The following is a 15420-nucleotide window of genomic DNA, read 5'->3' as shown; positions in this document are numbered from 1 at the left end:
TTCTGCACTTCTTTTATTTTTCATCATTTTTTCTCTTGATTAGCAACTTTTCTACTGATAATGATATCAATGGTCACAGATCTATATTTACGAGTTATTCCTCTTTGCAATAATCACTTTTCACAACCATCTAATATTATTTGTTCTTCTAGAGTAGAGAAAAGCACTGCTCTAATCAAGCAATGCCTCATCACAAGAGCTTTCCATTTTCAACTATTTAAAAAAAATTATATTGTTGATTGCATTTATGTTGAGATTTTAAATATATTTCTAGTACTTTTTTTGGTAGACATCACTTGATGTTAAAGTTTGATCAGTCAGAGTTTTGTTTCTGAGGCACTTAGTCTTAGTTGTGGTGTGTTAGAGCAGACTTTTCTCCAAAAAACTAGTGAAGTTATCAACATTCAAATAAAAGAAACTTTAAATCTTAAAAAAGTGTTTTTTAAAAAGCATCATTGATTTGTCTTGTGTCAAACTTTTTTGTGTCATTTATCTTAGACTAAGTATGAGCCAAAGGTATGGAGTTTTCATTACTAGTGTAATATGGGAGGTTCAGATGATGGAGCACCTTGCATTCACTATCTTTCTTTGCTATAAATCCACACTCTCAATGATTTGCAAGGGAATCAGTGAAAGGAAATTATTCCTATGCTAATCTGAAATTGACACACACATGAGACCACAATGAGCATTTTTGGAGATAACATCTATCTTTGCTTTAACTTTACATTAAGATGGCTACAAATTCCTCAACCCAAGGGGGGGTCTCTCATATGAAAGAAATAAGGATGCTCTTTTGCTTGCTCAGGGCTTCAAATCTCAGAGTTTGTTCACACTTACAACTTTTGTTGTTCAGGATGAAACACTGATATATTCAGCTGCCATCATATCATTAATGATAGCTCAATAAAAAAAGAAAAACAATGGCAAACAGTTTTCGAGTTGCACTTCATTTGGAAGAATTTACTGCTTTCAGCCAATTGCCATTTCACCCCTTAAGTTTTATCTTTTGAGTCAAACAGAACTGGGACAATTGGCCTACTTTGAGTTTTCTAAAACTTAAAATTTCTGGGGAACATCCCTATCTCTTTCTTATACTGAGACTCTCCCTTGAAGGCTGGTTACTAGATTTTGGGTGTAATTGCCAAATTTTCTGCTATTTAGAGTTCATCTGAAATTCAGACTTATCAATAATACTCCAGCTCATCAGTGTGTTCATTGAGTAGCTGCATTATTCAAGAGTCTGACGTCATTCCCAACAAATGAGTTGTTGCTGCATTAACATCTCCCCTACATGCTTCTAGCACAGATCGTATAACACCCTCTTCCATGCTGGGGAACATATCTTTTAAGCCTGTTATATCCTGCTGATTAAGCTGATGTGGTTGCTGTTGATGTTGCTGTGGACCAGTTGGAACAGGCTGACCAGGACCATATCCTCCTGGATAAAGGACTTGAGTACCTGGCACAACTGGCTGAGGCACCATCATGACTGGTACATTAGTAACTGGCATGCTAGGATACATCATTGCTTGTGGTGGGGGAGCTGATACTTGCTAAAATGAACATAACAACAGATTCTTGTCAAGAGAGGCTCAATAATGATGTGTAAATAAAGGTTTTTAGCTGATAGTATACAAACTTGCTTCAAATAAACTTAAAATAATGGTTTGCTAGGGGAAGGAGATAAGCAAAGAAGTAAACAACAAGAAACGTTGACAAAGAAGTTGAAAAAGAATGCCAGATCATTATTTGCAAGCATTTGGGCATTTAACTTTTTCAGGTTTCTACTTGTTCAGCTTTTTTTGAATACTGTCATAAATTTATACTGTAGTAAAAACAACATACAATTTATGATAATAATAGTTGTCACACCAATTTAATTCTTAGTCAAAAGAGCACTGTATGGAAAAAAGTCTCTTAAATGATGTTGTTTCCTAGAAGAAACAGTAATTATAAGCAGATTTTTAGAAAGCAAACAAAGAGAAAAATGAACATACCACAAAAATGAACCTACCCTGTATGAAAAAACCAAATTGATCATTCCTTCCTTGTCTTCTCCTTGCTTTCCACTAAGGGAATACCAATCCTCTAAGGTTTCTCCTGAAAACACTGAATCTTTAATTGCAACCAGACCCCAGGCAATCCGCTCATCCACAGAAAATGCACGCTGAAATCCAAAGAATACAACAGACCGTTTGACCAATTGCAAAGTTGATAAGACACTCTGACTACATCAATAATAATTGTTTTTAGTGAAATACACTTTCCCAGTCTCCACCATTCAAAGCTCTTGTTTAAAATAAAGTTTTGTATCACTGGCAACATTTCTGAGAGGACTTCATTTGGGGATTCAAATTCTCAAGATCATGGACATATAATTTAAACTCCATAATTTTGTATCCAGGTCATAGCAATAGAAAGAGTGCTCTACTGGAATTGGAAAGGTTATGACGCATCTTTGTACAACCACTAAAAGACTGGATTAAAGTAACATGACAGCTAATACAACTGTTAAAGAATGATGCAATGTAATAAAATCAACTTTGGTTTGGTGGAGAACCATTAAGATATAATTACCAACAAGCACAGACTGAAATAAATTCATGGTTCATATAGAGCAATATATCTGGTAACTACTTTTTCATAGATCTCCAAGTTACATAAATGGCAACAACCATATTCTTAGAAGTTGATGACAGATAAAGATATGTGGATCTGATGCTTGAATAAACTTAAGACTGATAATACAGCTGTTGTAGGAGCCAACTAAGATAATTGAGGCAGTAAGAAACACAGTCATTTGTTAGGTTCATTGCTGTTTAACCAAATTGTACAAGTCATACTAAATACTCAGGTTATCATAAAATAATATGTATGAGAATGGTTATCACCTCATCAAAAATTTCCACATACACATTCTTAACACCCTCCTGCATGGGACTGTGAAATAATTAAAAAAATTGTACGTCATAGTGAACATTTTGAGGGACACCACAAAGATAACTTTAGATAAAGATACACAAAGCATGCAGAAGCAAAGAAACTCCTCATACTTGCAAAGATAGTCTAACCTGGCTTAGGAAAACAAAAAAACAAAAAATACACTAACCTCCCTAAGTTACATTCAAGTTATGAATTACAAGCAAGTGACACCCATTAACCCTTTAATTCCCACAAGGGATTACCATGTAACTTCTCCCTATAATACTTGTACAGTATCCAGCAAACAGGTAATGAGAAAACTTAAACTTATCAGTTATTTAATTTGTTATCTTGATCCAACACCTAATTTTTGTACCTTCTTTAGAAGGAAATGAGTAGTCATTAGAGGGTAGATTATCAATCAGATCTTGGGAGTTATATAAAGGAATAAAGTCAATTAGATAAGTTTCCCATGTAGGTACATACATTGACATCAACTTGTTCCAACGAGGGTTTGTTGAACCATTATGAGCTGTTGGACTTTCAAACACATGGTTTCCCACTGTAATTCGACAGTAAGGATCCATGCGGGTTATGCCATAATTCTTAGCCAACTTAGCCTGTTGAGGTGAATAAAAAGAGCCTGTAAAATTTAAATGGGGCTCATTTTTTCATCATTTGTTATCTGCCACATGTGGTTGCTATTTAATAAAATAATAGATTCAGTCTATATTGCAGTGTATCTGTGACACATTCACCTGTGCCTTTTGTGCCACTCTTTTGTTACTTGGTACTTCTTTAGGTACCACATTTTGACTTTATCTGTGATCTAACACCGTACAGAGTCAAGGCTGTTCTGTTTAAGCATAGAATAACATTTTAAAAAGAACATGAAAAAACTTTAATCCCTAGATACACAACTACAAACTTAATACTTATTACTAAATTAGTAAATTAATTAAATTAGTTTTTCTCACTAAAACTATGTGCGGATCCTTAATACAGCACTCTTTATTAAAACTAAAACTGAACTTTGCAGACCTGTTGTACTGTAATGCTTAATCTTCCTATGTGTTGAGGCTGAATTGGCTGCATGAACCCTGTTGGTTGGTAATAAGTAACAGGCTGGACTGGAACCATCTGTCCTGCAGGAGGAGGTGCTTGGTTTACTGCTGGTGAAAGCCGCAAAAAATCCTCTGGTAAATCACCAGTCATCACATTTGCTCGTGCATTCCCTAGTGATCAAAAAAAATTGATAATTTAACTTACTAGAGATTGTCATTCACCTGTTTCATTCTTTGCATTACTATCAGCTTTTGTAACTTCCTGTTACTCCATGATGTTTCTGTAAGATGTCATAAACTCCTCTGATGAACAACGAGTCTCAGATTATAACAAACACCCAAACAATCTCAGTCTGATTGGTTGATGATTGCACAATACTCTGCTTTAACCTTTTACACCATAACATCAGTGTGCATATTCTCTATACTGTTCTGTATACATTTCCTATGATAACAACAGGGATAATATGTTTAACAATCAAAAAGCTCCTAAGCTGGCAATCATTTCTTTTCTTCTCATGAGCTTAATATTTGATTCAGTGGCAATACTGTAAGGAGAAATTAAATGATAGTCGCTGTTAGGGGTAAAAAGACTTAATCACCTCACATGAGGTAATTGAATGTTAAAGCTCTAGTCAAAAAAACAGCAACAGCACAACTATAATCAGTTGTATCAGTAATAATGCTCATGTGTCTCTGTTATTGTATCTATACAACAACCTGTACTTGGTGCAAAAATAAGCTAAGACGTTTGTATAAAAAAATTATCTGTTTCGAGAAGCCATCAGTTCTCTGGGGACCAAGCTCAAGGAAAACTGCGAATTTCAACAAACAGATACCACTCGGATATTAACAGAAATTATAACATAGCTAGTAAATTTGTCTAAACAAGTTCAATTGCGTGAGCATGCTTCATATTCCTATTGTGCACGCTCATGACATCAGCAAACAAATCCCTCAAGAAAAAATTTTTCATTGGATTGAAAATGTTATTAAACAATTGGTTCATACGTCATCTATGCGTTCATCAAGATATGAAGCATGTGGGAAGTTTGGAAAGCATGAAAGATGCGTAAGAATTGCTTGAGGCGTAGTCGAGAGCAACTCTAGCTTCTTGAGTGCTCTCCAAACTTCCCAAGTGCTTCATATCTCGATGAACACACAGATGATGTATGAACCAATTGTTAACTATAAATAACTAAGTGGTAAAATAAATTGTGGTTAAAAGAGAAATATAATCTTTTGTCTCACAAAATGGTCACTGTGGATGTGGATCTCAATGTTTGAACTGCATACTTCAAGTCCTCTTCATGTGAAGAAGTCAATTGAGGACATGTCACCTACATGCTCCTGTACTCAGCTGTAATTAAATGGAATTCCAAAGCTGGGATTTGTGCATCTTTCGGATCAGTTTACCCAGGTAAAAGAGGCAATTCACTGAAAACTTTACCTTAACAGCATCAACAAGGACAATGGAATTGAAATCCCACAAGCCTGGATGCCAATGATCAAAAAACACAACAACAGGAGAGCCATTCTGTGGTGTACCATAGAGGGAAACTGATCTGAAAGATGCACCTGAATCACAATCGTGCAATTCCATCCAGTCACAGCTGAGCACAACAGCATGTAGGTGACAAATATGCAATCAACCTCATCACCTGACAAAGACTAGCAGTATGTAGTTAAAATGTCGCAATCTATATCCAAAGTGACCACATTGCGATACAAATGACTATATTTCACTTTTGAAGTATTACTAAATATTTTCCAGTAAAATGATGCTACTGAGTTGATAATCCTTTTAATATTTTTGCAGCAATTGGAACAACATTTTTCTCAACAGCTCACCATCATAAATGGATTAAAACTAAAAGAAACAATGTCTGTGAACAAACAGGTTATTCTTTTCTCCTGCAGTTCTTTCCGAACTTTAATCAACATTCAAAGGTAGTTAAAATGCACCTATTCAGATGTATCGATCCACAAAAGCAAGGAAAAGCACTTTTCGTCTGATATGTCGAGCATTTCATGGTACTAATTATAAATGATTGGAATTGAAAAATTCATAAGGATATTCTTGAAACAAATAAGACTTCAAGATCTGAGACCTTCTTCTTCAGAATTCCACAGTTAAGTACCGTATATTAAAAGCTAGTAAATATTCCTTTACATCTGATTATTGTTGAGTCATCTTCCGTGAACGAGAAGTTCGATGAGCAAATTTAAACAAAATAAACATGGCCAATTATAGCTCAGTCATCATGCAATGCGAGGTAATCACCTGATACAGAGCGAGGTTTAGTTAAGAAAAAGATATCTAAACAAATCTAATAGCTTTCACACTTATCCAAAATAAATTTTCCCTTTTCAACATAAAACAGAAAACGCTGATAGTAAAGAAAAAGAAACGAAGTCCAAACAGTTTGTAAAATGATTAGTCGACATCGCGAACTTCCGCATAACTTCCGAATAAGGACTGGCGATGTATTCTCCAAGGTCCCATCACTTATGATTGGAAAGGCTTCACTATTGATACGTATGCTGAAAATTGTCTGACATATTTTCTTCTTCAGTGTAGAGAACATCTAAAATAAACTACCAATTACCTGGACTTGGTTGGGCCGCCATCTTGAGAAGTAACTAGTGTCCCATGATGCTTTTCACCTTTACTGTCTGGGTTACGTCAAGCAGTTATTTGCGTGACTTCTAGATATAAAACGCTTCGGGTAGTGGGTGGTTACAAAGCGCTTCTGTTATCCTAGAAATTTCGATCGACACGTCCAAACTCCCTCGTGAAAGGTAGGTACTTATGTAACCTATTTTGATTTTGATCAGCTTTAGTTACTTATTGTTTGCCTCTTTGCTTAAAGAGCGACTGATTGTAAGGTAAAGTTACGCAGTCTTCCTTCTCGTGTACGCTTCATATTATGTTAGGGTATGGAGATCGATTATGCGAAGGTAAAAATTGCGGGGTTATTGTTCCACAAGTCAACGCCGCGAAAATCTGGCCGCGGTATCGCTACCTCTTTTTAGCTTATTAAAAAAAAATTCATACCTGTTTAGCAAACAGGCTTGTGATTTTGGACGACATGGACTAAATCGAGTTCAGAGTCCCAGCCAACACAAGCATACAACAATTATACACGTGCCAGCCGGTAGCGTATGTATACTGTGACTGATAATTTACATTAAAAAAATTACTCCGTTCTGATTGGTGAAGGTCAATGCAGTTTTCAAGTAATTCAATGCAGAAGAGGGTAAATTTCGAGCAAAGAAGCAACAAACCAGACTGAAAAATTCCTTGAACTGTTTAGCCGGACTTTGAACTTTTTTTTGCACCTTAAAGATTTGAAAAATATCATTGTATATTAATGTTTCGATCGTACGTGGTTGTTTTGAACACAGGCAGACAACCCTGCAGGTTTGAGGTCGCGTGAGGCAGTAACTGACGTCATGCGGCCTTAAACCCACAGGGTTGTCTGCCTGTGTTTTGATCGAACGCACAGGTTTTATTAGATTATTTTTGCACTTGATGCGCGCGCTTTGCTTCTGTATAATTATGATAACCTATCTCGTATTTTTTCATGTATATTATCAATGTGTAATCAAATGGCTAAACTCCAGAACACCCGGCCACTTTGGTCCGCCTCACTTACATTTGTAGGGAGGCTTTGAAGATCGAGGCATGACACAATAGACACTATTCTTATTCAATGACATGTAAATGAGTGGCTGGGTATTCTGCAGTCGCTCCATAATTTTTCTTGTGCAATTTGGAGTAAATAAGCACTTGTAAATTTTTTCAGAGACCACAAATTGCACTCACCCTATGGGAAAAAATTTACTTGTGCTTTTTTATTCCAAATTGCACTCAAATTCATATGATTACCTATACAAAATGAATATAAGGAAGTTTTAGTTATCTTATTTTTTTTATCTTTAAAATCATGGTTATGTATCTGTAACGAAGAAAGGAAAGATCAAACCAGTAAAAAATTAAATTGCCCTGAATTTCAAAACTTCACAATTACTGTATGTAAACAAAACTGGAAAACATCTGTGCATGTCACAAATGCACCTTTGAATCCATAGCAACATTATTTTAATAATTGATATGGGAGTAATTTTAATGAAGTTGAAAGCCTATAGTATGCTTCATCCATTGAAACCACTGTTAATCAAACTATCACTGAGAACCACCCAGCAAACATATCAACATGGTTGTAGCCCAACCTACTCATAATGCATTTTTGCAATCAAAGTACAACAGTTTGCAGCTTAATTTCAGCAAGTGTGCAAGGATATAACTATGGTGTGGAAAAGATGTTTTGTGCCCCCACTGAAGGACTATTGTTAGTGAAATTTTTAAGCAAAACCTCCTTGCTTGGGTCTTAACCTTGGTACAAAAGACTGCACCACTTTTCAATTTTTCAAAAATTTTGCCATTTTTTCTAGTACTGCTATTGTTTCAAACATAAGCTCAAGAAAAGTACTGGGCAGTGCAGATGTTTTTCCGCTCACACTGTCCCTATGTATGCAGCAGATGTTTTTGCAAATAAATTATATATATTTACAGCTGTTGAGGCAGTTTTAACTGTTGCTGCCAAAATTATTTGATGTTTCTTTTGACAATATTCCTTTTTTTACCTTTGTCACTTTTTCATTAAGTTCTTTTGTTCTCACAGACATTACTTTCATCAAAATTCTGTTGTTTTTTTTTTGGCATAATTTTTCCTTTGTTTTTTTCATTTGTAATAAGTTCTTTACAGTAAATTTTAATGATATGGATTGAGGATCTTCAAATTGGTGTTGGTTAGTTAACACTTAGTTGAGAATATAGTAACCAAAAATACCACTTTAATTGGTTGTTCTTTTGGTGATTTATAGTCACTCACAATTTTAGAAAGGTTTTCAAACTACACTCATCTGTATGGCTTATTAAAAGTGGCAAGAAATGTACCAGTTTGACTTACTCTGATTATTGGTTGAATGAGGTGCAGTAAAAGTTTGGTGACAGGGTTTTGGCTATAAGAGTACAATGTTGTTATGGGCAACCTTTCTCTTTTCCAAAGGTAATCAAATCCTAAGGGCTGTGCGTTGCCAATGGTCAAACATGAAAGCCAGCAAAACGAGGTCAAATAGCATTTTGTCACAGTGACTGGAAATGAAGCTAGTTACTTGTGGTTACCAACCTTCCATCACACCTCACTAGACTGAAAATCATATTGTTTCATTATGATTAAATTGTTTAAGTTCTTGAAGATGTCAGTGATATATTTGGTATGTAAAGTCTATTTTAACCCTCCTTTGAAGTACAGTTAACTTTGTATCCCTCCAAATGGCTGAGCAAAAAATAATTCTTGTGACTGGTGGCACTGGCCTTGTTGGAAAAGCTCTGGAAGAAATTGTAGCAACAGAAGAGAAAAGAACAGATGAAACTTGGATTTTTCTGTCTTCTAAAGATGGCAACCTTTGGTGAGATTTAAACTCCATGTATCTGAAAAACTAGCTTTGAAATAGTTTTAAATTTATATGAATTGTGTTTTCCATTTTTAACTAAGAATGAAAATTTTGGGCCCTTTCATTTTCTGCTAAATGATTCAGTGTATAGAATGTATGTCAACTATCATTGAAAAGAATATCAAATTTATTTCCTAGGAATGAAAAAGAATGTTGTCTGAAATTTTGAGAACTTTTTACATATTTCTTATTTGTCTTTAAGGGAAGATACTTAAGAAATGATGGAGAGCATGAACATTCTCTTCATAGACTTTTATATAACAGCATTGGTTTTGTAACACTGTAATCGGCAGTCAGCTTTAAAGGAATATTAGTGATGAGCTCAAAGTTTATAGATTAAAAATTTTCTATTCCTTAGTGATGCTGCAGCAACCAAAGCAATATTTGACAAGTACAAGCCAACTCATGTTATTCACTTAGCAGCTCTGGTGGGTGGACTTTTCAAGAACCTTAAGTACAATCTGGATTTCTGGGTATGCCCATCATGATATTTTTTCCTTTGAGTTAATATATCATAAACATTTTCATTTTCCCCACTTTTTAAAGTCTGTGATGAAAATAAAAATAAACCTGCTTTCTTTCTTTCTTTCTTTTTTTTTTTCACCTCAGGCCATTGCTTCTATAGTACTATCCAAATTAAACTTTTATCAACAAGTAACAAATTAATCTTGGAAGGTTTTCTGTGGTTGAAGTCATTGCAGAAAAAGAGGTCTGGAAAAATCCAGGCTTTAATTTTATCATTTTGTAATAGCTATGAATAATCGAGAGGAGTAAACAATAAAGTAATCTCAGTTCGGTTAGCAACCAGATGAATGAACTAGAATTATGTGTAAGTGTAATTTCTGACATTTGAATGCAAGGTGTACCTACAGGTGTACATATGTTGTTACAATCTCAAGTTCATTTTTTTTTTCCTTAGCGGATGAATACACTTATTAATGACAACGTTCTCTACAGCTGTCATCTAAGTAAGGTGGGTGTCATGTCAGGTGACTTTCATCTTAAAGCTGATCATGTAGATATCCATCCTATTGTATTGAGTTAGGCCTTTAACTCCCAAAAGGGATTAACTGGAAGTTCTGCCTATATTATCAATAAATTATTTAGCAAACAGGTCATGAGAATACTCAAACTTATCAGGTAGAAGTTGTTATCTTGATCTAACACCAAATTCTTGCAACTAATTCACAAGGAAATATGTAGCAACCAGTGGGGAGAATGAACAATCAGATCTTGGGAGTTTAAAGGGTTAAAGAAATATGATAATGGACTGTTAAATGCTTTGTGTTTTGATATCATTTCCCATCCTTTTGCTCATAAGGCAAGTAAACTGATTTTGTCCTTGGCTAAACTGTAGGTGAAGAAGTGCATATCTTGTCTATCTACATGCATTTTCCCAGACAAGACAACATATCCTATTGATGAAACAATGGTTCACAATGGCCCACCTCACTCTTCTAACTTTGGTTATGCATACTCCAAGCGTATGATTGATGTGCAAAACAGGTATATTGAAAATTTACTCTTTTACTGCAAATTTTTTTGTTTTCTTTGTCCACTCATGGGAGGGTTTTACAATAGTTTTGAATAGCAGATAATTAGGGGTCAATATATGTGAGTGCGATTTTAAGGCTATGCTGTAGGAGAACTGGCACAGGGTTACAGGTATTCTTTGCAAACTCTTCCCCAAAGTACATTTACCTTTAGCTAGTTTCATTTATGTCAGATTGGAGGCTGTCTATCCCTTGCTCTTGTGATTATAATTATCAAGTGCTACTGGTTTTTTATCATTTGTCTGTAAAGCCCCACCCAACAGCCATCACCTATCACCTTCCCTCCCTTAACCCTGTGCTTCACTCTCCTCCTCCCTTCTGCACCCCTATTGAGGATCCATAACCATCATTTAGCACTAGCGATAAATAATGGGAATTGATCTGAGTGGAGTGCAATTTCGGTCTGAAATCATTTTTGTGATTTTAAATGAAAGTCTTGAGCATTTGATTTCAAAATCACAGAGTATAATTACTACTTTTAACATCCATTATGAAAGCACAAATGTCAGTCGCTCAAGTACATAATTTTTTAGTCTGTATAAATATTTTATTGATCCAGTACTGAGCTGGTTTGTAAAACATTGCAAAAGTTGTCTTTCACTTTCCTGCAATTTGATTGGTTACTTTAAACAAGCCTTGAAATCAGATGATTCCTGTGTTTTAGTAAAGCTTTCTCTTTGGCTGGGAGAAAGATGTGATTAAGAGCAAAAAATGGTGCAATTTCTGAATCAGTTGTACTGATGAGAGCCAAGTCACCAGTCATTTCGAAATGGACATAATAAAATCAAACTTGAACAATTTTACCTTCCAGTTTATTTTTCGTAGTTCTCAAAGGTGAAACAGAATACCAAAATGTGACTTGATAAATGTGTTATTTTTCTGTAGAGCATATCAACAGCAGTATCCAGATGGATGCTCTTTCACTTCCGTTGTTCCAACCAATGTGTATGGAAAGTATGATAATTTTAATCTAGAGGACTCTCATGTTCTACCTGGACTTATTCACAAAGTTTACTTGGCCCGAAGTAAGTTGAAATGCCAAATTTTCATAAGGGCTACTTTTATGTTAAAATACAAAATTAACAATTTATATTTCACAGGCTCTATCTTTACTATCTCTGCATTCTTCACAATCCTTTATCTCAGGAGAAATTCAGTCTCTTTGTTTTCAATGTAAAAGAGCAAGTCCTTTGAAACACTCTTCATAAAATGTTCTTAGTAGTATTGCAAAGTAAAATCAATTGTAACTGAGATAAATGTTAAGTTTCAAACAGTTCGTGATTTGATTCTGTGCCTAAGTGGTTTTTACATTAAGTTTGCTCCTCCTTCATTGTGTCAGGATTTCTGTTGTACAAGATACAAGAAAAATAGTGAAAAGAGCTCGAGATATCATATTTTTCAGTGAGAGTAAAATTGCCATTTTTCTGTTTTCTTCACTGTGGTGGTGTAGAGGAAGGCAAACCCCTTGTAGTTTGGGGAACTGGTTCACCACGGAGACAGTTTATTTATTCCAAGGTGAGTGAAAAATTTTGTCAACCCTTACTTAACACTTTTTGACTAAATATTATATTGATAGAGGCTTTGATCAGAAGATTTGACCTGATGTAACTCTTTCTTAACTTTTCTAGGATTTGGCTAGGTTAATGATCTGGGTGATGAGGGAATATACTGAAGTTGATCCAATTATATTGTCAGGTTAGCATCATTTTGTTTGTGTTTAACCCTTTAACTCCCATGAGTGACCAAGAAAGAATTTCTCCTTACAATATCATTACAATATGAACCAGATAAGTGATGAGAATAAAAAAAATATCAATTTGGGCTTAATAAGTTGATCCAATACTAAATTCTGTGAACTAACATTATAAGAATTGTATGGTTGACAGTCAAAAGAATTACAAATTTGATCTGAGTGTTAAAGGGTTAATGCAATAGTCAAGCCAATTTCTTGAACTTCATTCAGTAATAAAAAAATACATGGTAGTTTAAATGAATGAAAAGCAAGTTTGTCATGGGATATGTCATGGGTATTTCAATTGTGGCTCAGATGGTACAACATCAAGGAAGTGTGATAGGTATGATAGATAGTGCTAGTTTCATTGCTTTGAAATTTTTAGTTGTCTTAAACTTATTGTGTTTGCTGATTGATGGTGTTTAGTGGGAGAGGAGGATGAACTGTCGATAAAGGAGGCTGCAGAGCTGGTTGTAGAAGGAATGGGTTTTGAAGGAAAAGTTGAAGTATCCTTTGCTAAAGTTCTAATCATAACTTCATGCATATTACCATCAGTTACCTACTAGCTCACTCTCAATTCCTGTCTGTAGATAGTTGACAGTGGTAACTCTTTGCCTCTTATACACTATCAAGAGTTACAGGGAGATGGCCTTTTCCTTTATGTGTTTTTAAAAATGATATTTCCTAGAAAATATAGATGCCTTAAGGTGGTTTTATGCAGTATTTTGGTGGAAAGGAATTGTATCAGTTGGATCAAAGAAAAATCACAGGTTCAAGGAATAAATTATTCTTAACTCTTGTCAAGTATGACACTAGCAAATCAGATGGCCAGTTTAAGAAGACTGCAAGCAATGCAAAACTGCGGAAATACTTGCCAGACTTCAAGTTTACTGATCCAAGGATAGGTAAAAAGATGTAATTACTTAAATAGTAAACTGTAAATTTAACTTGTTGCTTTCGATGAATATTTCATCATATAATGGTCTTCGTAGGGATTTTAACCCTTTAACTCTCAATAGTGATTAACATAGAACTTCTCCCTAACATATCTGTGCATTATCCAGCAAACAGGTAGTGAGAGTACTCAAACTTATCAAGAAGATAATGTTTCCTGATCTAATGCCAAATTCTTGTAACTGATTTAAAAGGAAATGTGTAGCAGCTAGAGGGGAGAATTAAGAGTCAGATCTTGGGAGTTTGAGGGTTAAGTGGTACACGTTTATCTCTTATTTTCCTCAAGGAAATTTCCACATGATTGAAAAGCCACTTCAATTAAGTAACTTTTAGGCTCAAGTACCACAGAATTTTGTTGCCAAACTGTTTTTTTCTTTTATTATATATGTTACGTTTACAAGGAATCAAAAAAATCATTGAACAAAGGAACATTAAGTGCTCCCTTTAAATCACCGTTCTCCTTTTTGTCTTAGAACTGAATAAAAATAAGTACCTGGGCGCTTAATCTAACATTTATGGCATATGCTGATCATGCTTTTTTTAAGCTTCCTTCTTTTTGTTTGCTTCTCTTGTTTGGTATTTTTGACGTTAAAGCATATTCATTTTTCACTATTTTGCAGCCATCAAAGACACCTGCGACTGGTTCTTGGCAAATTATGAGACATGTCGAAAATAAACTACTTACACCTGAAGATATTAGGTTGCTCACCGTATAATCTCACGGCAACGTACAAATAAATGGAAATTAGTAGAAAAACCAAGGAAGATACTGAATGTTGTGTTGAACGTCATATTTAATACTCCACGCGGGATATACTTTTTGTGCAAGCTTTATGGAGTAAATAAACTAGTCTGTTACTTGATATTTGGTCAAAAATTACATTCGGTTCTCAACGGAGTGTCTGTAATGCTAAAGCTGTAATAAAGTGACACCTTGCTAGTCTCTGAACAGAGCGTTAGCCCGTTTATTCCAACCCCAACCCCCCTCCCCCCTTACACACACACCCTCCCCATCCATTGCTCTATGACTTCTCTTTTGTATGTGGTTTATAGAATGTAAAACGTGACGTTATCTTCGGGAAGAAACATGGGAACCTTGTCTACCTGTAGCCATTTCTTCGCCCAGCTTGAAGCGTGGTGAAGAAGTTTATTTTGCACAAGTCTCGCGACCGATGGTCAAAACTTTAACTATATAACCGATACATATCCTATTTTATAGTTTGTGTAGATTTTTTCTACGCCGAGTTCTTATCACTTCGTTTTAAACAGCCTAATTATCGTAAATTATGACGCGCATACGTTCACAGACTCAAGGGACTCAGTAAATAAAATCTAAAGATTCAAACCATTGTTTCGGAAAGTTGAGTTTGTTACCTGATGATTACTGTGCTGGTCTGATACAAATAAAATTCTTAAGTTGAAACTGAGATTCCTTCTATCGTGTTTCTTGGGTTATACTATGATAAACCTTACGAATGTAAGGGCTATTATAGTATGTGGTAGGAGACATTAAATTGTTGTTGAAGATGCCGTGTAATCCCAGTTCTATGAAGTGTTCTTTAAAAACTCGTTGAAGAAAATAGTTTTCCTTACACTAAGCCACGTTTGACTTAAAGTGTGAATAGATGTGGTAAACCGAATTTTTGACATAAATAAGAGATGTCATGCA

The 15420-nt window shown here is 35.1% G+C and overlaps 2 protein-coding genes across 6 annotated transcripts; one reads left to right on the top strand and one right to left on the bottom strand.

The window, feature by feature from the left end:
* On the bottom strand, positions 1 to 7182 carry LOC113665606 (toll-interacting protein B). Of its 4 annotated transcripts, XM_089198444.1 has the most exons (7): positions 7048 to 7182; positions 6599 to 6698; positions 3967 to 4160; positions 3412 to 3545; positions 2895 to 2943; positions 2018 to 2170; positions 1 to 1556 (listed from the first exon to the last, which is right to left on the bottom strand). In XM_089198444.1, exons 2-7 carry the CDS (start codon positions 6618 to 6620, stop codon positions 1236 to 1238), a joined length of 873 nt encoding a protein of 290 aa, XP_089054570.1. In that variant the 5' UTR covers positions 6621 to 6698; positions 7048 to 7182; the 3' UTR covers positions 1 to 1235. The 4 variants fall into 4 exon arrangements, with proteins under 4 accessions (XP_089054570.1, XP_089054572.1, XP_027037127.2 ...); XM_089198446.1 differs by lacking the exon at positions 6599 to 6698 and having other exon boundaries at positions 7048 to 7126; XM_027181326.2 differs by lacking the exon at positions 7048 to 7182 and having other exon boundaries at positions 6599 to 6808.
* LOC113665607 (GDP-L-fucose synthase) lies at positions 6701 to 14614 on the top strand. Of its 2 annotated transcripts, none has more exons than XM_089198441.1 (11): positions 6701 to 6791; positions 9311 to 9467; positions 9871 to 9985; positions 10432 to 10485; positions 10870 to 11018; positions 11951 to 12090; positions 12516 to 12580; positions 12694 to 12760; positions 13224 to 13303; positions 13603 to 13702; positions 14372 to 14614. In XM_089198441.1, exons 2-11 carry the CDS (start codon positions 9331 to 9333, stop codon positions 14425 to 14427), a joined length of 963 nt encoding a protein of 320 aa, XP_089054567.1. In that variant the 5' UTR covers positions 6701 to 6791; positions 9311 to 9330; the 3' UTR covers positions 14428 to 14614. The 2 variants fall into 2 exon arrangements, with proteins under 2 accessions (XP_089054567.1, XP_089054568.1); XM_089198442.1 differs by having other exon boundaries at positions 9306 to 9467.
* The last annotated feature ends 806 nt before the right edge of the window (positions 14615 to 15420 follow it).

This window comes from Pocillopora damicornis, chromosome 2, assembly GCF_964200805.1.
Source record: "Pocillopora damicornis chromosome 2, jaPocDami1.2, whole genome shotgun sequence".
NCBI classification, from domain to species: Eukaryota; Metazoa; Cnidaria; class Anthozoa; order Scleractinia; family Pocilloporidae; genus Pocillopora; species Pocillopora damicornis.
The sequence above is the reverse complement of the archived record's forward strand: the minus strand, read 5'-3'. Positions and strand labels throughout refer to the sequence as shown.

Bases quoted from the DNA above. Each gene is read 5' to 3' on its own strand.
- LOC113665606 (XM_089198444.1), bottom strand. From the start codon at position 6,620: ATGGCGGCCCAACCAAGTCCAG. The intron at 4,161-6,598 runs GTAATTGGTAGT...TTTGATCACTAG, and splicing joins GGCGGCCCAACCAAGTCCAG to GGAATGCACGAGCAAATGTG. The intron at 2,944-3,411 runs GTATGTACCTAC...ATTATTTCACAG, and splicing joins TGGAACAAGTTGATGTCAAT to TCCCATGCAGGAGGGTGTTA.
- LOC113665607 (XM_089198441.1), top strand. From the start codon at position 9,331: ATGGCTGAGCAAAAAATAATTCTTGTGACTGGTGGCACTGGCCTTGTT. The intron at 12,091-12,515 runs GTAAGTTGAAAT...GTGGTGGTGTAG, and splicing joins CAAAGTTTACTTGGCCCGAA to AGGAAGGCAAACCCCTTGTA. The intron at 12,761-13,223 runs GTTAGCATCATT...GATGGTGTTTAG, and splicing joins TGATCCAATTATATTGTCAG to TGGGAGAGGAGGATGAACTG.